Raw genomic sequence first — 27,267 nt, forward strand, 5'->3', positions numbered from 1 at the left:
TCTGTCATATGAGAGTATATTTCAATGTCACAAGCCAAACTTGGTAGAATAAGTCACTACAGCTGAACCAACAGAGCATTAAGACAGAGCGGGTTTGCCTCTCAGTACACTGCTTCACGTAACCTGTTCTACTGTTATTGTGAGCCCCATGTCCTCAGTGGTGCGACACCAAACAGAACCCCCTTCCTTCCCCTGTGACTAATAATTTAAAAACATTCAATGGTATCACTTCTTTTAATTGTCTGCACTTAGAATAGATAAAAACACAATACCATCAAAAATAGAGAATGGTCAAGAAAACCTCATTTAAAAAAAAAAAAAAAAGTAGGAAAAACAAAAGAGAAAATGGAATGACATCTTTGTCTGTGTAAGCATGACCATGGGAAAGAAACAAGGAAAATAAAAGTGTACATTCCTAATCATGCAATATACAAATTTTAATCTAACAGTATGCACAGAATGATCAGTATTAGGACAGCGTGTGATTAGAGAAGTCGTTTCTCAGATTCATGGATATCATTTTCAGGAACAGGGAGCGCGTACATAATTTTTTTTCTACTGACGTTCCTGAAAAACAGCTGATCACCTCTGATTTCAGACTCTACTACTGAAAATCTAGTGGAATGGCTGACTTGACCTTCAGGCCAGACATCATTATATTTCTTATCTACAATAGCAGACAAATGCAAGAGAGGAGGGCCTTACCAGTATATATATGAACAGAGACGCTACCAAGTCTTTTTTTCCTTTCACTCTTGCTACTACAAGGATTAGTTGAAGTGGACGGGGTGGTTGCTTTAAACATGAATGATCCAAATGAAGACATCAAACAGAGTTCAGCAGGAAGTCGGGTGTTGTGTTTTCTTTAAAGACTCTCATAACACACACATACACACAAAGTAGCAAGGCAGTTTCTGGAGGGAAAAAGAAACATGGGGGGGATTTATATGGGTGGGTCAGCTGGCCTTTTCTGTGATGCATGAGAGGGAGACGGGCGCAAATATTTCACATGAGGACAGACAAAAACACACAACTGCTGCTGCTGACAGAGGCGACGCTTCCTTACTGTGGAAGCCGTGTTGATTAATACTGACTCACAGGGCGCCTCAAGCCACTGACCAGTTAACAGCGTCCGCTTAGTAGTAAATGACTTTTAGCAATCTCATATGCAGACCAGCAGTTTTAAAAGAAACAGTACAGGCAGGCTGAGAGTATAAGTGTGGTGTCCTTTAACTTGTCACAGGTTGTCTTTTTTCCCCCCCCCCCCACAGAGGACAGTGATGTCAGCTCTTTACGTCAGATTATTCCGTGAACACGTTGGCCAAGTGACGACCTGCCTTCAGACAAAGAACAGCATCCTGCTTTACAATATTATTACATCTTCTATACAATAACTAAACCATCCATGCGTGGTAGAACACAGGTGGCTTTGTCAGGTGTAATAGAAACCTCACATTGCACTGGATTTGCCAAAGGAATGATATGTTCAAAGTCCTTGGGGAGGGTCAATCTGCAGTTTAGCACTGTTAGATCAGTGCACTCAGGGGAGAGGTGGGGGCTCTACAAGACTTATGAAGTGCCGGAGTAGGTCAGACTGCAGGGCTAAGGCACAGAGCAAAACTACTGAACTACTGTACAATCACCCGTAGAGACACAAGGATTCGGTTCAACTAAACACCAGCAGATCTGCTCTGAGCCTCGCCAAGAGGCAAGTAGGGCAAAAGCACCCCGATACAAGCTTAAAACCCATGCCTTATTTGTAGCTTTGGTTTCACCTCTGCTCTCCTCTCACTGCACTTGCCCAGTGTCTGGTCTTCTCCAGGCACCAGGTCAGTGGTGGGTGAGCAGGTTATAGCGCCCATCTAGTCCGAAAAAAAAGAGTCAATCACCTGATTTATCTTTTTTCAAGGCCTACACAGATGAGCAGCACACACAGATTTTAGTGAGCAGTAAAGAAGGGGATTAGATGAAGGCGCAGTCAGGTTTCAGACAAAGATAAAGAAAAGGAAAAGACAAAACAACAAAACAAACCAAAGACAAAAACGTCAAAACAGTAAAAATACAATTCAACCATTAACAGCAAAAGTCCAGTTGTCAACATTACATGACGCGACCGTCACAGATTGAATTCCCGACAGAGTGGAGGGCGGAAAGAGACGCAGGAAAGAGAAGAGGACGCCAGGCGTCCAGAAACGGGAGCTCAGTCAGAGTCGGGGTGCAACAGGGCGGCTGTTCGAAAACTAGGAAGTAAAAATGAAAATTACACTGCAGAGAAGATGAAGCATGTACACAATGAGTCTGTAAAGCAACATCAAGTGTGAGGGAGTGACCACAGAGTGCAAAGAGGGGCAAAGTGTGTGGCGCTGGAGAAGCTGAGAAGGGGAAAGAAATCTTGCAAATCTGCGGACTAATAAATAGGGCGATACTGGAAGTGCCAGTCGCAGTGTTTCGTAACGTGATTATGTTGTGTTTCAGTGAGGGAGGGGCGGGATGGAGCGGTAGGGTGGAGGGTGGGGGTGGGGCACCCTTCGGCTGTCAGACACAATCAGCACTGAGAGAAGGTCTGCTTGATCTCATCCAGCACATTCCCAAGCAGCGTTGGCTCGTCACATTTAGCGTCAATGGACACAGTCTGACCAGACTGGGAGAGAGGGGGAGAGAAGTGGGGGACAATGTCAGCATCACCACCTGAAAACTCTTTTCATCTTCGGTTTTAACTCAGATTTATGTTATTGTCGCTTACAGTTTTGACCAGCAGACAGACATGGTGACCCTGGATAGACCTGCTGTACATGGAGGCACAGGAGTCGATCCTCTCCACAACTAATCAAAGACGAGAAAGAAGCACAATCACAAATGCAGCGCATCAGAATTAATGTCAAAATTACCCAGCATTAATACACTTTTCAAACATTCCCCTCTGATGATTGTAATTTCCTGCATGTGAAGTAGCACAGGTTTCAGGTCCCCCCAAAAAAGTGATAATGTAAAAGGTACCAGAAAAGTGGTGGTGGAGGCAGATCCTGGCCAGAAGGTGATGGAAGGGCATGTTAACTCCCTCCAGTCTGACAGAGCTGCTCTTCAGATCTCCCGACTCCAGCAACTTTGCAAACGCATCACTGAGAGAGCAAAAGAACAAAAAGAAGTCAGTTTTAGATTTCTCCATTACTAAAATCTAACGAAGATTCAACAGATCTAACTGATTTTAATGATTCCCAGACCGTGGTTCTTGATCTTTTTAATTTAAAATTTCACACAAGCTCTATCTTAAAACAAGTACAAGTGAAATTTACTGATATTTATTCTTCCTCAAAGATGGCCATTTTCTACTGCCACGCTTAAACCAGTCTCACCACTCAGTCTACAAACTCTCCCACTCCAAAGATTTCTACCTGGAAACACTTTGAGAGGAGTTTCAACAGCTTCTTTAAAAAGTTTAAATGACTCATGAAACTCTGATATGAATGGAGGAGTGGCATAACCAACCTGTAACAAGGAGTAGTGATCAGGTAGGAGGTGCAGGTAAAGTGCAGTTTGAAGTCCAGTTTCTCATGAGTGGAGGAGTCCTCGTTCTGTGGGAATGGAGCAAAACGGCATATTAAAAACACCTGTTTGATTCCTTCATAGGTCTCAGAATTAACTCATCTGCTACTAGGCCAACTCTAGTATTACAAATACAAAAGATTAATTAATTAAGCCACAGGTTTAATAATAATGTTTAAAAAATCCTGTCAATCTTGTTTGTGTTTCATTTGGATTTCAGATTTTTCATTAGATTTTGTTTTCTTTTTAGTATACACGGCACTTGTTTGCTTTTCCTACGAACCTTTACAATAAAGGTGAGGGTTCCTTTCAGCTTCTGCGGCATTACGATGCTCTGCACAGTGAAGACAAATCGTGCTTCATTGGACACTCCTACAAGAAAAAACAGAAGCTCTCAGCATCAAATTATGGAACTCAACAACTTAAAAAAAAATTGTATTATATGATTTTTTAAAGTTGCTGCTTGAATCATTTGTAACTCAATAAAAAGGATGGACATTTATTCTGAAAAGCCCCACTACAATTACCAGGAAAATGCTTGTTTTATTTTATTTTTTTAGTAAGCCAATATTATAGCAAAGGATAAGTATGATGCCCATTTCCAACCCCATATTTTCCATCTTGGGTTATGCTAGACTAGCTTTACATGGTTTAAGTAATACTAATTTATCTTATCCTGGGCCTCAGATAATAATCTGCCTGAACAAAAGAAATAAACAAAAACTCTTTCAGCTCAATTCAACCTCAGTTTAAGCTAACTTACTTCTGATTGGATGCCCCTCCAAAATATGAATACTAAAGATTTGAGGGGGGCTATGGGCTTTTAATTCACAGTCATGGATGGATGGATTCATACACGATTTTTCTTTAGATAATAACTGACCAGGGGGAAGCTGGAAGGGGACGGTGAGGCCATCATGTGGACCTGACCCTTCTGGCCTCTGCAGCTTGGAGTTCAGAGAGTCCAGCACATTGAACTCCATGGATTTGAGGAAGCTGTCACTCTTATTTTCAAAGATGACAGACACCACCACCTGACTGCCATCCTGTAGGTTCCCCTGGATGTCACACACCTTACGGGGAAGAGGGAAAACAAGGAAAGTGCTAAACGTGGATTTTGGAACAGTGAATTACGGTCTCATCTTTCCTCTCTTTACACAGTGTTAACAAGGCAAATCAGAGTCATTACCCAGATCCAGAGCATACATCACCATTTCCAAGAAGTGAACACAAGGAGATAATCACAAGGACAGAATCATTCTCAGAAACCGAGCGCTGCTGCGCTAGAGAAACATAAATTAGTCTGCCCAAGGAGGAAGGCCTGTAAAGAGCAACGAGACCAGAGAGAAACACATCTAGGACAAAACTTTAACCAATACCTGATCAGCATCCTCCATCATCTTTAAAGAGAGGAAGAGAAAAAGAAATCTGTATATGATAGTTCTTTTGTGTTTTTTAACTCTAATTACTCCACATGCTGGATCTTGGAAACAACAACGTTTCTCTTTGTCAGCATCTAGAAAGAAATGTGTGCTATAATGTAGCAAGAAAATGATTTTATTTATTGTCTCACTAAAGTAAACAGAAGAACCCAACATGTCGAAATAAAGCAGAATATTTATCACAATCTGGTTCACTTGGTGCATTTTAATTAACAATGAAACTATCAGATTGGAGAAGGCATGAGCAGCTTTGGATGCTAAAAATTAAATTCGAAAATTAAATGTTTTCATGGCCAAAATGAGACCGGAATTATTTTAACAAATTGAGAGCAAAACAAATTTCCAAAGCCTGGCATGGCAGTCACCATCACTCACCATCTTGATGTAGGAGTTCTCAGCCAGCAGGCAGTAATTGGACATGGGCTGAAAGGAGAGAAGAGCTCAGGTCAGAGGAGGCGTTCTCAGCCACTAAGCATGCTAACTAGGCAACAGGAGCTCCTACCTAGCTGCTATATAACAAGGAAGGCAGTGTGTGCTGGCAGCAGTAAGTGGGTTTACCCAGTGGAGCTCAGATGAATGATGATAAATTATACTGCCTACATGCGGCTTTGAGTTATTCGTGTCTTTGAGGTCAGTAAGCTTTTGTTTGTCTGTTTTCAATCGAAGAGGAATGACACAAAGATGCCAATTTAATTTTTACTTCACTCATATCATCTCTACTTTAACATCCACCAAATGCTAAAACCAAAGAGTGCTGAACATAATGTTTTGTTGTACGTATCAATATGGTATTGTACATACCTATACATCTATATCATCAATTCCTCATGTATATACTGTATAGTAACCAGTTATCCATCCCCAGCTTGGTAAATGTTTTATTCCAAGATCTTGGCGCACTGCACATTTAAATATGCTATACAAATTGCTATTGTCTGTGTCGTGCTTTTATCAGTAATGTTTCTTATCTATTCTGTTAAGTAAATTGAGAGCAACGAAGAAAACGAATGAGCCCAATTCTTTGTACGTGTACATTTGCTGTACCGATTCTGATTTAGGAAACATAACCCGTAGTTTACAAATTAAAAGTAATGATCGGTTAAGTTTAATGTTGTGGTTGTTCGACACTGACCGGCAGAGGCTCCTCCTCCTCGACGGTGCCATTCTGCACAGACTCCTCTCCACCTCCATCGCTGTGGTGGTGATGGTGATGATGCTTCTTTTTCTTTTTCTTCTCCTTCTCTTCCTTCTCTTTTTTCTGCTTCTTCTTCTTGTGTTTGGAGGACTTCTATAGAGAAAAAGCCAAAGAAGGAGAAGGAGATAAATTTCCTGAAGTGATGTTTAATCGCCATTGAGTGTTAATGCTAATGAAAATAAAACACAAAGTGGCAGAATTACTCCCCCAGAGCCCACAGAAACTGGCAGGTCTGCGACACATCGTTCACACAAATGTATCAGAATTAGAGTTGCCAATTCCCCGAGTCCAGTCGGGGTTATTGTAAACTGGAATCTCGAGCAGTGCTGTCAAACTTTGTTCCTTCCAACTATTGCCTCGTCTGCGTTAACTCACACTCTCCTCCGTCTCGGTGTCTTTGGGCTCATCGGGCTCAGAGTCGGCCGCTGTGCCAGCAGGCGCCTCGGGCGCTGGGGCTGCTTCTGCTACTGTTGCCGCTTCCTGTTCAGATACACCAACACGCCACCAAATAAACACACAAACAAGAACAACCACAGCGTTTAACACATGCAAAACTTTCTACCACTTCTGTGTTGACATAGGTAACTGAGGTTAGTGAGTTCACTCAGTCATTCATAACAGAAGTCATTCATGATCACCTGCAACTTACTGAGCTGAGTGACACCACAAACAAACATCAGGTACAATGAGCCAAGAGTGTTGCATGGAAGAATGCTAAACATGAGCATATCATGTTTGTATGGACCTCTACACCTACAGTGGTTTTGCTGTACAACTGCTGGATCCACTGCACTAAACAGCTACACTGGGTGCTGCTCGAAACTGAAGCAGGCTGACTGACAAGCTAAATATATGCAACAGTATGATCTGGGACGCTGGTGTGACAGCCAGAACAAAAACAAGCGTTCCACGAAGACATCGATGCATATTACTGGGGCAGCTTTAACTCTTGGGCTGACAGTTCAAATGATTAATAACAGAAATGCCCAAAGGGAAAGTTAAAAGGCCTGACAGATCTGAGCGTACAGTCTGGGTTACTAAGGAAACAGTGCGCCTGTTATTCAGTCTTTTCATGGAACAGTCAGGATGAAATAGTGGAGCAACTGGATAGCTTAGCTTATTTAAACAAGCTGGAAATGGTGTGAGAGCGCTGTCCTGGTATGACCACAGGCCACATAGATTTAATTTAAAACAACTGAGAAAGTAATTTTCCTTTTTTTTTTTTAAATGAAAGAAAACAGTCATCAAAAAGTCTATTAGTAAAGGTGAAGTTTAGCAGCTGATTTGGGAAATTCTACTTTGTTTTCAAACAGAAACAAAGATAAGTATGGCCCCACACTGCTATTATGGAAGAAGGGATAATGGAGAGTGGATATTGTGCTCATACAGTGGTGACGTAAGAGGAAAGGACTCTGGGCCAATTTCTGGGGAGCCGTTTACCCCTCTCCCACCACTGCGGTGCTGGTGTCCAACCTAGAACCATGAAAGGCTATCCCAGCAATAACTGTTAGCTGAAGCTCACATATCCTGTCTACCACTAAAATGACTCCAGCTTCTGTTTGGAGTTTGTGTGTGTGTGTGTGTGTGTGTGTGTGTGTGTGTGTGTGTGTGTGTGTGTGTGTGTGTGTGTGTGTGTGTGTGTGTGTGTGTGTGTACCAGGACCACACTGGTTCAAAGACATATTAGTGACATTTGGTCCATTGTCACTTCTTCAAAAATAAAGAAATCGATAAATAAAGATCACAAAAAACAAAAACAAAACAATAAAAGTAACAGCACCTGCTCTGACATCATGACTGACACAACACAAGGCAAGAAGAAGTGCGAGACAAATACAGATACATACTGTGTACATACACATGCTAGAAAGCAGAAGGGTGCTGGAAAATGACAGAATATAGTGTTGTGAGCCCTGTGAAAGAGAGGCAGTGTCAAAAGATGCGGAGGGGAGGAAAAAAAAAAAAAAAAGGAACAACTGAAGGGCAGCAGAGACAGAATGTATGGTTACACCAATGTCTGAGGCAGGTTGATTGAAAACCGTGTCATGAAACTGAACAGATGTGGGCAGGACAGGGTGAGAGAGACAGAAAGAGAGCGAGAGAGAGAGAAAGAGGGGCGTGACTCAACCTGGGTGTTAGAGGGCACTGGAGCATTTGAGAGCCAGAAATCCAGGTCCGAAACCTAAAAGAGGAAGGGAGGGAGAGGAGCGCGAGGAGGTGAGAGGGGTGAGGGCCAAACAGGTTCTGTGTCTTACTACTATTCATGAAAATGGATACAGAGAATACACTGTCCTGTTTCATGAATAAATCAAGTATTTGGCAAGAGACTGCACAGTCGGCTACGAGGAAACTGATACTTGATCGCTATAGCCGATTGAAAGACAGGCTGGGAAAAAGCAATGGAAGCGCCGAGTTAATGAACATGATAAAACGTGTCTGCTTGCATTTAACCATTTGACAGAATTTGTAGAGCACTCCTTAAGGCAGACCTTCCCAAAGTGTGGGGCCCGCCCCCTAGGAGGGGCGCAGAGCCATTGCAGGGGGGCGCGGTATGAAAAGGAAAAACAAAACAAAAAAAACCAAACATTTTTCTTGTAAAACAAAGGGGGACCTAGCAAAAAAGTTTGGGAACCACTGCCTTAAGGTATCCTTTAAGCCATTTTAATTATAATTTTATAGATCTGGTAATTAAAACCAGTGTTTGGATGTTAGATACAAACTGCGGCGCCGCGTAGGAAACATCCTCAGGTCCAACATGTTATAAAGGCGTACCTCAGCACTAGTTGAAGTGGGCTGTGCTTCCACCTCCTTCGTTTCTTCCGATTGGACCACGGGCTCTTCTGCTTGACCTCCGAGAAGATCCTCCTCCTTTTCTTCATGTTTGTGTTTTTTCTTCTTCTTCTCTTCTTTGCTCCTCTGTGAAAACAGGAGAATATATTCCAGTCGGTGTCAGTCAGGTTAAGAAATGCAAACACTGAGTCATCAAATTGTGACGGCGCAGCTGACAGCGCACTACTGTTCTCCCCTCGCTCTCAGTGCTCCGTGAATCTGATTTATGACCAGAAGGTGGGAAATGTTTCCAGCATCTTAAACTCACCTTCCTATCCCTCTCTTTATCTTTCTTTTTGTCCCTCTTTTCTTTGCTGCTCTTCTTCTTGGGTTCCTGTGGCGTGGCATTTTCTGCCTCTCCATCCTCAGCAGAGCTTTTTGGAGCCCCCGCTGCACGATGTGACCTGACCGGTAGCTTCTCGCTGTCTGCAAGCGGCCTGCACAAACAAAACATACAGATACATATTTTAACTCTAACTGGGAGGTGATTTTGATCCTCCTGGGCTACATCATCTGAAAGATGCATTCCTTGAGTATTAATTGTTAAAGGTGAACAAGGCATGTAGGGTGCAGCAATCCACCATTCTCAAGCACATGTTCTGCACTGTGAAGCAGCCAGGTCTCATTCAAAGCACAAGACATTCCTCTAGCAGAGCTCCACACGGTCGATCGATCCTAATAACGTCCTCCATACTGAAGTGATAAGAGCTGGTAAACTTATGTCTTAAAAGCCGGAAATTAGGAGTTAGTAGCGTGCACTATAGCCCCCTGTTGGAAAATCTTTATATATATAATATAAAATCTAATACAGATATTATATAAAACCATGCTGTGTCATCAGTCTCCAATTTAAGTAAATTTTCTTTTTTGGTTTTATTCTTTCAGCTTTAAATTCCTAGAATTAAGTAACCTTGCTTTTGTGGTGTCATTTTTCTTTTAGAATTACAATCCAAAAGAAAGACTTCCACATGTGTTTTTGTAAGTAAACATTAATTTATAAGACCAAAACTGTTTACAGCTTGTCCTGCATGATCTCATCAACACATTATTCAAACGATCCACATTCTATCCTTGGCTTAAGGCCACATCTTTTTCCACTGAGGGCAGGCAAAGCGTATCCACTTAAAAACAGCTGGAGACAGTCTGGGGGCATGCCAAGTCTACTAAACTCAGCTGAGCAGATCTAAGAGAAAAGAATTACACTATTGCGTCGAACCGCTGGGATAGGTTTCTAAAAGCATGTTGATGCCGATTGCCCAGTACAAGAAAAAGAAGAGCAAACATGCTTTTAGGAAACTATTCTGGGAATTTAAAGGGTGAAAGATTAAGTCCTGAGAACATCAGCAGCCAGTTCTTATTTTCTTTCTTTCTAGGAAATCATTTTGTTTCCTTTTCTTTAAGGACAGATAAATCAGAACTGCTTGTTCAGAAATAGAGATGCTGATATTTTCAAGAACATTAAAAAAATAAAAAAGAAGAAGAAGAAGCAGTTTTAAGAGAGGCGGGATACTACAACATCGTTATGCATCACTAGGTCAAATGCTACAACTAAAGAACAGATCGAAGGGAAGAAGAGCAAAAAGAGAAAGTGGACATTACAAGCTTCAGATAGGTAAGGAACAGACAGCTATATTAGTTGAAAAGAGCAGGACAGCTACTTGGAAAGCAAGACAGAGAGAAAGACAAAGGTGACCTGTGCACAGTCAGAGGTCAGGCCCTATGGCCGGGGTGCTACTCACCTGCGCGCAGTTGTTTCCAATAAGCTGCCCACACAAAGAGGCAGTAATGGGTGTGTGTAGGCACAGAAAAGAGGAAGCAGAAAGCAGAACGCCATGAGGAGGAGTGCGAGGAGGGAGAGGGCCGGTCACACTGGCTTTAATGCTGTGACTGGAAAACTTCAGGAATAAATGCTAAAACTACACTTTCATGAAATGTTTGGAGAGCAACAGTTTTTATCTCCCTGCCTCAGTACACCAAAACAACAGGTTTGAAACGAAAGGATTAAAATGCAACTTTTAGGTTAAATTTGGAGGATTTAAGAAAAATATTAGCATTGACCACAGTGGTCATTTTTATACAAAGTCCTCCATTTTCATCAACTCAAATATAATTGGACAACTTGACATAATTGCAGGGAATCAAAGTTCATGGCTTATTATTTTTTTAAAGGCGTTTTTGACTAATCATGTGTCTACATTGTGGAGATTAGTGTCTTGCCTAGATGCTGTGATGTGTTTTTTCTTTACCATGGAAAGCATCCTGCGATCATGCACCACTGCTGACTTACATCGTGGCCTGGGCCTTTTCATGTTCACAGGTGCTTCATTTTTTTCTGAATGTTCCAAAATGCTGATTTGGCCACTTCTTATGTTCCCACACTCTCTCTAATAAATTTGTTTTATTTGTGCACGCTAGGTTTGGCTCGATTCATTTGAAATAAGATCCCCTTTGAGAACGGCTTTTGCATTTGAATTTGAATGAACTGCTTCCAAATGCAAACGCTACACTTGGAATCGACTGCAAACCTTTTACATGCTTAATTCAAAAAACAGCCTAAATCTGTCCACAAAACAGCCCCAATGACACAGGACTGTAAATAAGCTACATCTGGTTGTTGATACAATATCTTTGTTCAACCACTTGAATTTAACCTAAAGTCTGCTTTTCAGTTTGACTTTGATAGATTCCTTTCAAACAGCTCTCTGTTCAACTCACTATTCAGTTATTTTCTGACATAACTGGATTTCAAACAGGAAATCCTCCAGCTTTAAAACAAGGTACACAACACAAACAACAACTTTGGGTGGAAAATCTTAAATTTCAGTGCCTGGCAGACTAGTTTAGATATAAAAATGACGACTTCAGCATCTTCAAAATCAGCAGTTAAAGTGATGAAGGTCGAACACATGTAAAATAAAACTCACTTGTCCAGGTCGATGTCCAGGGCTTTGTGAGGGTCATTGGGGTCTTTGTCATCGTCATCGCTGGGTAAGGCATTCTGTAGGACAAGACACAAGAGATTAGCTGAGCTACTGACTTCCAGTGATCTTTGTGATGATACAGTAAAAATATATTTATAAAAAACTGAGTGAAAATGATTTTCCTTGAACATGTCAGTGTAAAATAATTAACATTAACTAAATTAAATAATAAAGTAATAAAACTTTCAACACTACATAGAAAGAAGGACCAGGCGGAAAAAGAAGGTTTCAACAACAACTTACAGAATGTTTTAAACTTAGTATTTATAAAAAGTCTTCTTCCATTGATGTCACCACGTGCCTACCTCTGGCATCTCCTCTGTAACAATGTCGACCACATGTGCAGGTGTGATGTCCTCCTCGCTCTCTGGGCCTGAGTCGTGTTTCTTCCCTCGCCCACTGCGTTTTTCTTTCCTCTTCTTCTTCTCCTTCTTCTTTTTCTCTGCTCTCTCTTTCTGCCGACGCTCCTCCTCTAGTTTAACGTATTGGTCAGACATAGGCAGACCTGTGGGGTGGGAGGGAGTTGTAGCTAAGGGTAACGTTGATAATTTTCAGTATACGAATAGAAAAATTGTGACACAACAGTATGCTTGCAAGTAAGGCTGCACTTAGATTCAGGTGAAGTTATGATAGTTATATTGGGGTTCCTTTTTTTTAGTTTTTATAGTAATATAAGGATTGCGTGTCCCACCTGGGACTTTGAGAGGCACGCTGAGATCAATCTGCACGACTGGGATGTGTTCCACTCCTGGAGCTTCCTGGTACACCTACACATAAAAGAATTCATCTCAAAAAGGTTTTTGCCATACATGAGCGTAACTACTTTTACTAAATACCCTGTGCAGTGAAAATGACTACCAACACAAAGTAATTACTGAAGACGGTGAGCATACCTTCTGAGAAGATGGAGAGGCCTTGATGTAGAATGGGTTGTTGGCTTGCTCCTGCTTTCTGGCTTCTCTCCTCTTGTAGTGGAAACAAGAAATATAATATGAATTCATGAACAGCCTACGTCACTTATAGCATGAGCTGGGATCCAAGGGGGAAGCCAGATTTACTAACTGTGAGTCTGAGGAGGTTAATATTGATTCTGAGTCAATGGCAACTTTAATAAACAGTCACAGACCATTTTATCACACATGTTACCGTTCATTTAAAAAAAAAATATATATATATATATATATATATATATATATATATATATATAAAAAATAAATTTAAAAAAATCAATGATGAAAAAACCTGAAGGCTTTGGCATATTTACTTTAAACCACATTTAAAGTAATGTACCGAAACAATAAATAATTCACATCCAAGACTAGAAACAGTGCTGGCAGCATCGTCGGTCTGTCACTTTCTAAAACTAAGATCAAACCTTACAATTCTGCTTCAAAGTCTTGATGCGCGTCTATTACTGCTACAGATCAGAAGAAGTGCACACGGTGGGATTTCCTACTGTTGGAATTAGTGCTTACAGGACCGGATTCGTCCAATCTGCAGACAGTTTCCTCCCCAACCTCAAACCTCTGTCTTAGGTGGCAGAAGAGCCATAGAGCAACACTCGGAACAAAATTAATTCAGATACGAAAAGTTATTTCAGAGGGGAAGATGGAAAACCAAATGTCAATTTCCCCTGATAAAGAAAGCACAAGTCCAACTGGTTTTAAGGCTTTTTTAAGGGAAAACCATCTGCTGAGGTGGCATTAACATGTAGTGACTGCAGGGCCAACATCTCTGTTCCTCTTTTCCTCCATGATCACTTTAAACCTTACTCTACTCTTTCTATTAGTCAGCACTTTGTAAAAGAAAACGGTATGAAAATGATGAGACTTTTACTAATCCTGTCCGTTAAAACAACAACAAAAAAGTCAGAGTTGTGTACTGTTTTTGTTCTATGTTCCATCAGTTAAAATTGAGAAGTTGCTTTGAAACTATTTCTTACTCATGGTGGCAATTTTTACAGCTGACATTATAAAAATTTCAGTAACAACACAAAAAGGTCAAACACCTCAAATGTTACAAGCTAAAACAAAAAACTAATTTGGACATGGAGTCCTGGATCATAACTGCTCTTTGCAGTTTATCAATGATACAAAGACCAACCTACGCACCCTTGCCAGCTCTTTCTCGTCCACCTCTGTGTGACGGGGGCGTGAGTGTTTGGGCTCCTCCTTGGTAAAAATAGCCTTGGGTTGCTCATCCTCAGATTCGCTTTCAGAAGGAGGCTCATTGATCCAAGCATCCAGGTCCAGCCTACACACACAAACATGGTTGTTGTATTCCATTATGAAAAACTCAAAAGCAGACACATGCAGCATAAATGCCGAAACGTTTTAGTTACTCTTGCTGCTGCGCCTCAAAAGGTGAGAAACAAAAACACTGCATTTTAAGCAAAAAGATTATAAACTGCAAAAATATGTGATACTGCAGTTTTGTTTTGTTTATCTCAACGTACCCTTCGGGAACAGGCACTTTCTTCTGTGCCTTCGGAGCTACAGGATTGAGTTCTCCAGCAAACAACGCGCTGACTTCTTCTGCTACTTCTACATCCTTCTGCTGCAGTTTCTGGATGTACTTAACTAGCTGCAGGATGCAGGACGCCTGAGGAAAAAGGAGAGGAACTGTAGATTGCAGGTATTTATCCGATTTGTATGCAGTAGGTAACCTTGTAATCTGTGAAGCATCAAAGGTCAGGCTCTGTAAGGACTCTGGCTCTTTCAGTCTTCATTTATCTTACCCTCTCCTGCACCTCGAGGTTAGCGCTCTGGACAAACAGTGGTAGCCTGTCTATCATCATCTGGCTGGTTTCCTGTGCAGCTGTGCTGTCTGTGTTCCCCTCTTGGTTCTTCAGGATGGTGGCAAACAGCTTGGCTGCATTCTGCACATATACAGCCTGGATGTGACCGGGTAGGGTCGCGACCTTAGGACGCAGCATGGCCTCCAAAGTCTGCACGGGATTCTCCAGGTGTCTAAAATGAGGGGAAGATTTCTGTTATTTCAGGTTTGGTACTCTCAATCCTCAGGAAGGTTCCCAAACAGATACAGCAGTACGGTGTTTGGGTTACACACATTTGTGACTGTGCAAAATAAATACACACAACACACTACATATTATATGACTGCATTAACTCTGTCCTGACTCATCTGCTCTTACAGAGTAAAACAGTATTTGCTCTGCCCTGAGGAGCTGCAGAAACTAATGTGAAGACACACATGGTCGGATGCATCAGTCTCTTCTGTTTGCCAAACCTTTAGCGTCAGGCAGAGAGTTTAAATATACCAACTATACTGACTACTTCTAATGACTTACTCTGAGAATTCCCCACAGATCCAGGCTGCAGCATACAACACTTCACAGATGCCGTTTCTCTGCATGTTGCCTGTCAGCAGGTGGGCGTTGTCCAGCAGGGTGGCCATCTGGGCAACGGCAAAGATCCGGATGGCTTTGACTCGTATGGCCACATCCAGCATCTGAGAGGCAATGAGGTGGCCGTGCCGTGTGCCCTCTAGTCGGGTCAGCTCTACTAGGATACTAATGTACCTGTTGGGCAGACATGGAGAGGGCGTGTATATAACTACAACAAATAGCAAATGTAAAGCAAACTGACACACCTCAGAGCGAAGCACAGGACAGTGCTGCTGGTAAACTAACCATTCAAAGTTGGTGATATACTGGTAGTTGCTCTGACTGCAGATGTCAATGATTTTTGTGAGCAGTTCATCTCTGTAGGTGGTTCCTTCGGCTTTGTCTACATGTATCATCAGCTTCTTTACGATCTCCATCAAGTTCTTCTTGGACACCTGCAAAGAGCAGAACCCACAAGTGACCACAGAGAATTATTACTTTACTAGATCAAACAGCACCATTTGCAGAGTTCTATAGTTGGCAGTAACAGCTTACGGTATCTATTGTACTTGACACTTTAGTGTGTGAGTGCTAGCAAAGCCGTGTTATTATACCGAGCTACAGCAAAGTAGTTACAGCGAAAGTTCTGTTTTTTGTATTGCATTGCACCGTATTCTTTAGAATAGACTGAAACAAGCATAATCTGGATCTAAAACTATTCAACATTAGTTTTCGTGAACACTGAATAAAACAAAAGTCAAAAGTTTGGCCCCATACCATGCCATAGAGCAAGTCCAGAGCTCTCAGACGGATGGACTCATCCTTGTCATCCAGACACTGGAGAATGAGGTCTTTATGAGACTGCACTGACTTGGGGTGGGTCTTCAGGATCTTTGACATCGCCAGCAGGCCCAAATACTTCACTACAGAAATACGCAAAAACACGCTACCTTAGTGTAGTTAAAAAAGGAAACACAACAACCCTTGAAATCTCCACACGTCACCAAGTATATTTTGTTCACCTTGCTATATACCATCACTCTTAAACCTGATTAGCTTTACATTACTGTGACTGCAGTAATAATCATATGTATGTAATAATTATAATACACTATGAACTCTTTCTATGCTCATCTTCACTTCGCTAATCTATAAAAAATATAAATCACACAGCAAAAACAAAAATAAATTAAAACAGGAAATAAACACAAAACACACAAAAAGATGGAAAGGACATACAAACACACACACGGGACAACACACACTGGGACACAGTCTTGTTTTGCTTTATCCTTTCTCATACCCCTGGCAGCTCATCCCCCCCCCTCAGGTTCTGTGATCAATAAAAGGGTGTTATACTGACCTTGGATCAGTGAAGCTGATCACTGCAGTGCTTAGATTAGAGAAGTGACCACTGATGTGGACTTGTGGAAGTTCAGTCATGTGCTGAACAAGAAAAAGCTACACACATTTTTCAAACATATTTCTTTTAACCTATGGTTTTAATTGAGACCGTTTTGGTTGCTAGCATGTTGCCATGGTCGCCCTTATTTTGCATGGAAGAGGCAGAAGAAGATGGTAAAGCACAACTTTTACTTTGAAGGTGAAAATTCTCCATTTTCAGCTGGCATTGCATTTTTGAACACTCATTTAAACTCAGCAAGTATTTATCAATAACATCCATAATTAATATTAATAACTATTATCATTATTATTATTATTATTATTACTATTATTAATGCTGCCAACCCTGACTGGTTGGCAATAATAACCCAATAATGACACATGCCTAAATGTGACTGAACCCTTAGTTACCTGCACTCCATCTAATGGCATCATCACCAAAAAGTATGTGACCTGACTTTTACTCAGTCCTAATTCAACAAGTGTTCTACATGAATTTACTCAGGGCTTTTAAGTGGGCCCTGAGATTAAATACTTTACCAGTTAAGCATCGTCACAAGGGAATCGCTACATATTTACGGCTTTACTCACTGATGTTTTGGAAAGTTTTATACCCAAGTATAACTGTGAAACCAAACAGGGGCACAGCAGTGATCAATGAAAGGATAAAACATTGAACCACAGGTTCACAGTCTACTCTATTAAGGCCATGTCCACACTAATAAGTTTTCCTTTTAAAAAAGCATGACTTTATGCCTTTGAGTACTCACTATTACAGTGATTTAGGACTGATATGGGAAACATTTTAGAGTGGATGTAGCCTATGACCAGGAGTCTACAATTTACTTTACACACGCACAGTTATCTACGTTTTAAGATCCAGACAACTCGAATACCTGAATGTAGAAATCTAAGCTCCAAATGGCTGTGTGCAAAGAGAATGTAATAACAACTTATAGTATAACAAATTTAAGCCCCTCTAGAGTGAAGCAAAGAAAATATTTTTAAAAAATTAAAATTGGGTACGTTTTTGTGTCTATTCTGTTGGAAACCGGGTGGATATGACTTAAGTGCAATAGTATTCCAAGCAGGACGCCCAATTGAGAGTGAAAAGGTAGTAATGTTCGAGTTATCCAGAGTCAGGAGGTCTATGTTATTGTCGTCTAAAAGGGTGGACTGTTCCATAGTCAAAAACACGCAGACAATGAGAAAATGACACACTGCAGGCATTGACAGAGGGCTCACAGTTCTGGTCCGAGTCTTCTATCAGGATTCGCAGTTTCTGCACACAGAGCTGTGGGAGAGACAAAAAACAGAGAGGGAGAGGGACAGATCTGTTATCACCACGGAAAACCTTTCCACACCAGGAGCTTTGTGAGACTTTCTGGCCTGTCTGATGGCTGCTGCGTTTCTACTTAAGCTATGTTGGATCAGACGGCATGCACTGTGATTCAACTGGAGTGGAAAGGGTTAAAAATCTGCAACTAAACACGTGAATATGTTGATGAAAGAGAGGAACTGAGGAGATTACCTGGATACTAGCACTGTGGTTAGGCATCCCCGAGGACAAAGAAATCAACACTGTAATGTAGCACAAGGAAACAATCGCATCTGAATGAGAACGATTTTTTATGAGCAAGTTTAAAAAAACCAAAACAAATAAAGATCAGAACACGTGAGGAAAAAAGACCTCTGCTAAATCTCAAGGATGTTTAAGCGCCAGTATACAAGTTAAAATTTAACTTGTACAAATTCCACTTATTCATTCAAGCAAAGCTAAGAAAATGTGGTTTTAGCACGTAGGAGGACTGAAAAGAGCAAATACAGATAAGACACTACACTGTATTTTTTGAAGATCAATGTATAAGCTTATTTCTCAACACCGATGCAAAAATATACTGAAACGATGAAATAAACATGGGGCTGGGGCCACTAAGCTAAGTGAGATTTGATGTGACCCACAGAACAGCTGTACTGACCTGCAATCACAGTGTTGACACATTCATACAGCAGAGACATGGCAGAGGTACTGTGAGAGAAAAACATCAGGACGGTGAGAAAGTTTAGAATTATTATTGAGCTGTTTATCAGATTAGACTGTTGTACCGTCTACGGGAAATGCAATAAAAGAGAATTTCCTCTCACCTGTGGATTAGATTTGTTAGAGGTTCAATCAATTTCTTCCCCAACCGTGGCTCCAACGGCGTGAGTGCACCAAACTACAAGATACACAGAATTTCTGGATTTTGTTTGTCCACAATCACCTTTCAGAAGCTGGTACACTAAATATATAAAAGTATATATTTAAATCTATTCAGTTACTAACTACTAAAATGTAAATGTAAAGTCTTACCAGCTTTATGATCTTAATGAGAACCCAGTTGTTAGTAGAGGAAGTCATGAGTTTGAAGAAAAGCGGGGCCAATGACAGGTAGTTCTTGGGATTTCTCCTGGCCAGCTCACATATGACATTTACTGCTGCTGACTGGACGCCTAAAAGGAGAGAATATAACATCAGGAAACAAGTATTGAAAACTACAAAAGCTTAATTTATTTAAAAGAACATTGAAAAACTATGTAGTGTGTTATTAAAGAAAAAAAATGTAATGCAAAGAGTCCAATGACTGCAGTCCAACATACAAAACAAAGCATGTAATAATAAAAGAATCGAATTTGTACTGTCGTCATAACTGGATAAAAAAGTGAGATATTAAATAGAGTAGAGTAGTAAGTATGAAACCATCTAAAACCAGAAGAGAGTCAGCAGTATTGTCTTGCAGTCTTGGAAGTCCTGGCTCAGCACCATACCCGAGCCTTCTTTAATCACATATTCGTTGCTGCTGAATCATTTATGGGGTTCAGTTAGGGGATCTGATGTCTTATATTGTGGACAGTCTTAATTTGTAATGCTTTCTGGAGTATATTTTATTGTAAAAGTTCTGGTGTTGCTAACCATTAGCTGCTTCTCCACTGAGTCTTTCGACCCCTGCAAGTCCAACTGTAGTGTCTTGGACTGCAGCTGGTGACTGTATCGCTTGCTTTGCTCTGCAGCCTTAGACATCTTAGTGGAGTGACTCACAAAACCACTTCTTCATCTGGTGCAAGCTCTACTTGCAGCTGCTGTCCAGTTTGCAGCAGATAACAATACAAGGACTAACATTCCCAGCTGGAGTCTGTTGGAAGGATGTGAGACTCACAGAAGCGGTAGCTGAACGACGCGGTGAAGTCCACTGGAATAGCTATTGCTGGTACGGAAACATAAGACGAGCAGGCCAACTTTGGCAGATTTACCAAAAAGCAGCAACCTGATAATCTAGAACTCAAAGCCAACACAGAAGGGCTAAAAAAGCCAAGGCTCCATCTGCTGTGGTGTACCCTTGTGAATTTAGCTAAAATGATGCTTCAGCAGTGATAACACCTTGGTCGTCCACTAGCTGTCCATGGACAGCCTGTCTGCTTGGAGACAGCGTCTTGCTGTGGATGGGGGCACTGCACAACATGTTACAACCAGTATGTGGGCGACTCTTGCTTATTCTGTCAGCCAGCCGCTGAGCAAAGCAAAGTTATGACATCCTAAATGATGAAGTGAAACCAAGTGTTACAAACAACGAGAAGTATCCACTGTAGCCACAATCTGTACTTTTCATGCTGTATTTTTGGATCTTTAAAAAAATTTTCCAAGCTCTTTCAATTCCCAGTGAACTCTGCCATCGATCCCTTCCCTGTTCTGGCCCATTTGTCAACCAATCAGCATTTGACCAACACGGAGCGTCATCCATGTCAAGCACAGTCAAGTTGGCCTGAAAACCCCTTTTCGGAACGCCGTCCGTAGGGAAATAAATATGCCAGTATTTGACACAACTGCGTTAAATTAATTACACATAAACCTGAAAGAAGCTTTATTGTCTTGTCAAAGTATCCAAAAAAAAAATGTGCTTCAGTGGTGGAGAGTCAAATTCTAGTGTTTTCTTCAGCAGCCACCAAACAGCTAATCTTGGGTTAAAATATGACATCAAGGTGGCTTAATCATCTGGATGGTCATCTGGATCCGGTCTTTTATCAGTTCCCAGAGTCAGAACCAGACACAGAGAAGCTGCATCAGCTTTTTATCTCCTTCTATCTCGGAAAATACCAGAAAGCCTCATCATCAAGCTGAAACCCTCGTTATTAAATCCAGGTGAAAGACTCACCTTCTTCTCAGCTGCAATTTGAATTACAAGCACCAACTCCACACTTTTAAGCTTAAATTTCACAACTTACATTTAACTAATGATTTATATATTGTTCCGGATTTTCTATGTTTTGATTTTATATTATTGTTTTGTTTGTTTGTTTGCTGTTTTAATAATTTTAAATCATGATTTTTATTGTATGTTGTTTTTCTAAGTCCTGTTAACAGCACTTTGATCACCTTGTTGTGGCATTGTGCTATACAAATAAACTTGCCTTGCCTTAATCCACCATTTATATACACAATCAACAGTTACTAACAACTACACTTAAAAAAAATACTTAAAAACAGCACCTTAAAAATAATAACACTGTCCAAATTTTTCTGTACCTTCTGTAATTTTTTCCAAATCAACTTAGGAAAAGCTTGATTGGCTCACGATGTGATTAGTAAAAAAAAAAGACAGTCATCGCCCAAATCTGAGAGTATGATTTTAACCAAAAAAAAAAATCATGTGGCGCTCAGTTCATGTACACAGAGGCCCCAAAAGTTCCAGCTGTGTCTATTAAAGCTCAGTGAAAACAAAAGGTTTGTGGACATGGGGCACAAATCAAATGTACTAGAAAAACCAGCAAATGATCTCTCTTTTTCATGAGCGGAAATGAGAAACAAACGGTCCCTAGCAGACTGGATAAATACTGTGTTTTCTGATACCTGGGTCTGGGTCCTCGAGTTTCTCCTTGAGCCTGGGAAAAGCTGGGCGCAGGGACTCGGGATACTTGAGAAACACCTTATACATGATCAACACAGCTTTTTTTCTGATGTAAGGTTTAGTGTGGGACATCTGCAGTAGAAGACAGTAAAGACACATTTTTAAAGATTAAAAAAAAACAACAACAACCCTGGAATGACAGCTTATTTGACTGAGGTAAATGGTAACAAGCAAAAAAAGAAAAAGAAAAAAAGAGCAGAAGTCATGTGGGTACACCTCAGGACTTACTCACCAATGTCATGATGTCATTAGCTAGGTCCCGAGCTAAGTCAGGGGTCACAAAACAAGACAGGCCAGTGAGGGCAACACCTGTGTCATACTGGTTGGGGCTGCTGAGATCCTGGGAGAAATAGATTAAAAAAAATAGGAAGGAAAAACAAAAAAAGAAAGAAAACATTAGCTGAGGGAAAACTAACAGTAAGGAGATATTTACAGAGTTCACAAAACATGTGCATCGCTGACCTTTCGAATTTGATTGGTTGTCAGCATGATGACGTCTGTGTTCTCATGAAAGCACTGTGAGGCTGCCAGGTAGCCAATCCTCTGTAGGAAAGCAAGCAAGCATAACGAACATACTGCTATTATATTACATTACTACAAACATTCGTCAGCCTGTTGCAGCACCACAGAGATCCACTTATACAGCTCACTCAGCTGTGACTACATCACTTTGTAAATTCTGGGTGTGCATCTTCCTTTCCATTTGCATTACTCTGTCCTGCACTTCCACGACCAATCCTGACATCCCAGACTTACCTTGTACGTGAACTTTGAGGAACTCATGACTTCAACGATGTTGAAAGCAGCCCAGCTGACGTCATAGCCCAGCATTTGAAGCTGCAACATAGAGGAGACAGACATAGATTGTGACTAAAAGGAAGAGGGGGAGCTCTAAGCTGCTCCGGCGAGGTACGGAGAGAGAATAATTGATTTGGGCTGAAAGCTCTCAAAGTGAATACTGATGCCGGCCACAACAAGACATCTAAATCTAAATGTGTACCTTGACTATAAATAGACAGAGCAATTTCATTTCAACGGGAATTGGACAATGTTCTCAGTAAGTGCCACTTGCTCGACGTTTGGCTGTGAAGTGACGAATCTTAACAAAAACAAGAAACACACACTCAGCCTTGAATGTGTTTTTGTAAAAATGCACTACTTTACTTTGCGAAATAGTAGCAATTTCATTTGATCTGATGAAAGTGTAAGAGGAAATAAGGCTTTATTTGACTCAGCTTGTTTCTGTTTGGGTAGAAAAGATACTAACCACAGATTTTTGTGTGGTTTTCATCTACAGTGTCACAGCAAGTCGCAATTTTCCATTGTGTGCATGTCAACAAAATATGTCACAATATGCTAGTGGAGCTGATTTAAGACAGATGAAGGATTCATTTGTGAATTAAAATATATGCCAAGTATTCTTGCACTACAACTAAGTAGTTGTTATAAACAGAGTCTCGTCTTTTTATTGTGTTTTTTAGTTTTTTCTTTGTTAATTTTAGGTGTGCTGTAAAGAAAAGTACAGCAGCATAACTTGCTACTAAGCTACAGCACAACGAAGCCACATGGTGGGCTTATGTTGACAGGTGTATACAATAGCTCATATATATGGTGTGTGGTGTGTTGTGTGTGTGTGTGTGTGAGAGAGTAGATTTGACAGACAAAGTCGGTGAATCCGTGGAGGGTGAGAGGTCTTACGTAGGTGAGCTTGCACACAGCATTGGCTTTGACAGCGATGTTGTCCTGCTTGAGCTCCTGTTTGATCTCATCGATGCATGTGGAGATGTACTTGGCCTGGGGGCAGACAAAGGAGAGGGCAAACAACAGACACCAGATCAGATTAGGTGGACTGATATCCGGAGAGGGAGGCTGCGAGCAGGCTGGAAAATTCTGATCTTTCTGCTGTCGCTTTCCAAGACACTAACCAAGAACTGAATGAGTGTTTTGCCCAAGTTTAACTGCTTCTTTCTTTCTACCACTAACCTACAAGATTGTCACATGCGGCTTGATGTATGTAGGTATTTACAGGGCCAGGTATAAATATATTTTGATAAACAGTTCTGAAAATAAATTCATCTCGTGCACAAAGCTCACACTCAAACTTGTGATGAATAGAGAGTTGCCATTAATTTGGGACATCACACAGCAAATTAAACCCTTACACTGGAGCTGTTTGCCGTGTGGATTTATCCGTTTTCAAATCTGCTAGATGTGTTTTCGGTCCACCACCCATACTAATGAACAATGAGGTGTGCTCAGCTCTCTCTTCCACAAAAACATTATCTCAGTTATAATGACCAACAATTAAAAGAAATTAAATTTAAAAAAAAAATCCTACTCAGCGTAAAAACATTAAGAAATAATAACAGCCATTTTTATATATCATTATTACTACAATTACACAGTTAAAGAGATCTTCAATCGTATTTATTATGTTGTAGGATGCTAGCATCAGTAGCACCATCATCTATATATCTGTTTATCAAAGCATCCATCCATCTATCCACTTATCTTTAAATAAATTAGTTTTTTCCCAGAAAACCATTTCTGGGGAAATGAATAACAATGAAATCTCAACTCTCATAATGACAGCTAAATCACATCAGTTCTCCTAAAATACTGGGAGCACATTTCATTCAACGGTGCAGAACAAACTGAGGTCAATTTTTTTTTTAACCGTTATAGAAAGGACCAACCTTGCTAAACAAACACATACACATATAGCTCTGTAGTGTGTGAGAGTGTGCTGGTCATGTGTGTGCAGTCATGAGACAGCACAGTGACAGGAGGTGGTGTTAGAGGGGGGGGGAGACACTACGCTCTGCTACTCCTGCTCCTGGAGAAATTGTAGCTATCAAGAGTGAAGGCCTGAACACACCATCAGCAAACAGACATACGCATATACAGAGTGCTTCTCCATCACAATCTTCTTCAGTTATCCATCCAGAACCAATTTAAATAACTGAAATAGTTGACATAAGGCCAACACAGACAACCTTCCTGCCAGTAACACATACTGGGGTGGAGATATATTTGAAGGCGTGCACGCTCCAAGAAACGAATGACTGGGCTTAGATGAAACTAACTACTGCTATATATATATATTATTTTTAAAATCTGATCACTATCACAAAGACGAGTAAAATTCATACTTCCAATCCTCACACCTTAATTCAATACAGCTGCTGTTCCAAAGACGTGGGAGAGACAGTGAATGAATGAACTATGCAGAAACTTTGCACAAACTCTGCACACATGTGTAAAACAAACAGAGAAACTGTGGGATATTCGGCACACACTTCAGAGTACACACAGAGGTGTATTAATATTTTAGCAGACTGCCCACTGTTGACTGGGTAACCACCACCTTATCTAGGCTGCCTGGGTTGGGTTTCCACTGGTGAACAGCTCAGACTATACAGCGAAGCAAGAGATCAAACGCTAACGTCCTTGAACGACAAAACTGACCCACATGCTTGTTTTTCCATTTCCAAAAACTCAAATATAGACACAGACAGCATTTGTGTCTTAATACAAGTAATATAATGTAAAAGTAAAGCATCTATAAAGCCGGTTCAGTGCTTCTAGCTGAACAATACTGAGAAGAAATCAAATCTCAAAGTAGTCTTGACGTCAGACGTGCCACCTTGACATTTGGCATCTTCCCTACAGCAACGATGTAGGTGCGCGCACACAGCAGTACAGCTTGAAGCAATCAGGGATCGTGCTTCACAGTAAAAGCTACTTTCAACTGCTCCATTGTTCAAAAGGGTTCGCTGTGCATGTTTGATTTGGCAGATTTTAGGTGAATAGTTCACCTAATAGCGGAGCCAAAGTCAATGTAGTTTTTAAGGAAGTTAAACAAAACCCCCAAACATATATAGTGTGTAACAAACATATATGATATGGTATATATGGTATGGTATGATATACTGTATTCTGGCCAGAATGTATATGGTATGTTAGAGTTATAGATAAAATAGGGATATGATGTGCTTATTGTTTGTTTATGAATTTTACAAACTAGTTAACAAGTTAAGAAAAGATCTGGCTGCTGGACCCAGGATGGCAGCCTTCCCATGCACTGGTGGAAACTTGGACACAGGCTGACATTCATAAATATGCTGCAGACAGTCCTGAGAGTTTTGTAAACAACAGAATTGGAGCATTTTGCTCGACAAACTGTGTGATGACTATTTCCGAATTACTCCAAGCATCTTGTCTGAGACGGGCCAATATCAGTATCTGGCTCTACTTCATACCCACCCTGCCTTACTACCTGACATAGCATTTCACAGCATCAATATGTTTAGATGCAGCCAACGCAGAGCTTATAGGAGAGATAGGATGATGTGACAGATGTTAACAGATGGCTAACCCCCACACACACCCTCTGACTGCCCCTTCAAAGCAAGATGCTTTGATGAGCCTGTCATCACCCACAGAGCTGTGGCAGGGATGAGGAGCCGTTTCACGGGAGATGTTGGATGACTCATTTCGAGATTATATAAAGGCTCAGATTTAATCTGCGAATCCAGAATAGTTACAACTAGAATTTTTAAGCTAACCCTCGAAACATTAGGCCTCTCTTCACCAACTCATCACAGCATCATCAGGCCAGTGGCTGCAAAGTCAACTCAAATAAGTGACTGCATATACTTCTCACCAAACGGGCCTGACAGTAAAAAGCCTTTAGCTCACAATATAAATGACAAGAGCCTAAATATCTGCATATCTGGTGTGCTCTCGGTGAGTAATCTACTGGTAAACTTTAATGATCTAGCGAGATGCTTCCTCTAACTGCCTGTTAGCTAGACTAGCTAGCTGTCAGTAACGTTGGCAGCATTTTTCTATTAAAACCCGAGAAGTTGTGTTTCTACCGACTCAGTAACAGGTCGCAACCAATAACATGTTAGTAAGCAAAGGACAGTTTACCACCCAGCCAGCCAGGCAGCGGCGTTAGCCGCTGACGACAACGCTAGCTTTCCAGCCTACCTAACGTTAACTTACCCAGCGCTAGCCCGCTGGTCAGCGATAACGGTAACGGCACAGTGTGTGTGCTGGACTTATAAAAACGTTAATGAACGTAAAGCTTAAAACACCCCGGTGTCACTGTTTGCTCGTTTTACCTCATCTTCCTTGTGATTCCTGATGCCACGTACTAAATCCTGGAGATTTTTATCGAACATCCGATCGATGCTCCCTTTGACAATCTTCAAAGCCATGACTGTCTGCGACTTTGTACCGCTTCTGTCCTGCGGGGCCGAGCGCCTTGCAGAGATCTAGTGGGTGCCGACCGACGCGCTACACCGTGTCTCATCCACCCGGGTACCGTGATGTGCTGCGGGGTCCGCTGCTGTTTACCGAGCCCGGGCAGATGAAGTTGAGGCCAGACGGGGCCGCCGTCCTGTGCTGTGCAGAGACGCTGGCAGTGGATCGGTGTAGGAAATGGCTGACAAAATGGCGTCTAAAGTCAGCTGACTTGGAGCGTTATGCGAGATTCTCATGTGGGAATCAGTTGAGTTAAAGGGCTCGTCCTCCCCACCCACCCCGTCCTCCCCACTTAGCGTCTGTTGTGAGCCAGA

The 27,267-nt window shown here is 41.2% G+C and overlaps 1 protein-coding gene across 5 annotated transcripts; it reads right to left on the minus strand.

Moving 5' to 3' along the window:
- ap3d1 (adaptor related protein complex 3 subunit delta 1) lies at positions 1–27,158 on the minus strand. 5 transcript variants are annotated; one of them, XM_040052967.1, is made up of 35 exons: positions 26,812–27,158; positions 23,381–23,476; positions 22,439–22,519; positions 22,145–22,225; positions 21,915–22,022; positions 21,625–21,754; positions 19,093–19,232; positions 18,885–18,958; positions 18,719–18,768; positions 18,271–18,320; positions 17,985–18,033; positions 16,113–16,258; positions 15,642–15,790; positions 15,300–15,530; positions 14,727–14,958; positions 14,445–14,590; positions 14,101–14,242; positions 12,883–12,954; positions 12,681–12,756; positions 12,295–12,494; positions 11,933–12,006; positions 10,748–10,771; positions 9,277–9,445; positions 8,952–9,095; positions 8,308–8,361; positions 6,556–6,660; positions 6,118–6,273; positions 5,361–5,408; positions 4,923–4,943; positions 4,427–4,616; positions 3,827–3,915; positions 3,487–3,572; positions 2,998–3,119; positions 2,744–2,823; positions 1–2,641 (listed from the first exon to the last, which is right to left on the minus strand). In XM_040052967.1, the coding sequence occupies exons 1-35, from the start codon at positions 26,905–26,907 to the stop codon at positions 2,546–2,548; spliced, it is 3,807 nt and encodes a 1,268-aa protein (XP_039908901.1). In that variant the 5' UTR covers positions 26,908–27,158; the 3' UTR covers positions 1–2,545. The 5 variants fall into 5 exon arrangements, with proteins under 5 accessions (XP_039908901.1, XP_039908905.1, XP_039908902.1 ...); XM_040052971.1 differs by lacking the exon at positions 8,308–8,361; XM_040052968.1 differs by lacking the exon at positions 4,923–4,943.
- Between the last annotated feature and the right edge of the window lie 109 nt (positions 27,159–27,267).

The sequence above is a fragment of the Simochromis diagramma genome, unplaced genomic scaffold (assembly GCF_900408965.1).
Source record: "Simochromis diagramma unplaced genomic scaffold, fSimDia1.1 OVJJ01000419.1, whole genome shotgun sequence".
NCBI lineage: Eukaryota > Metazoa > Chordata > Actinopteri > Cichliformes > Cichlidae > Simochromis > Simochromis diagramma.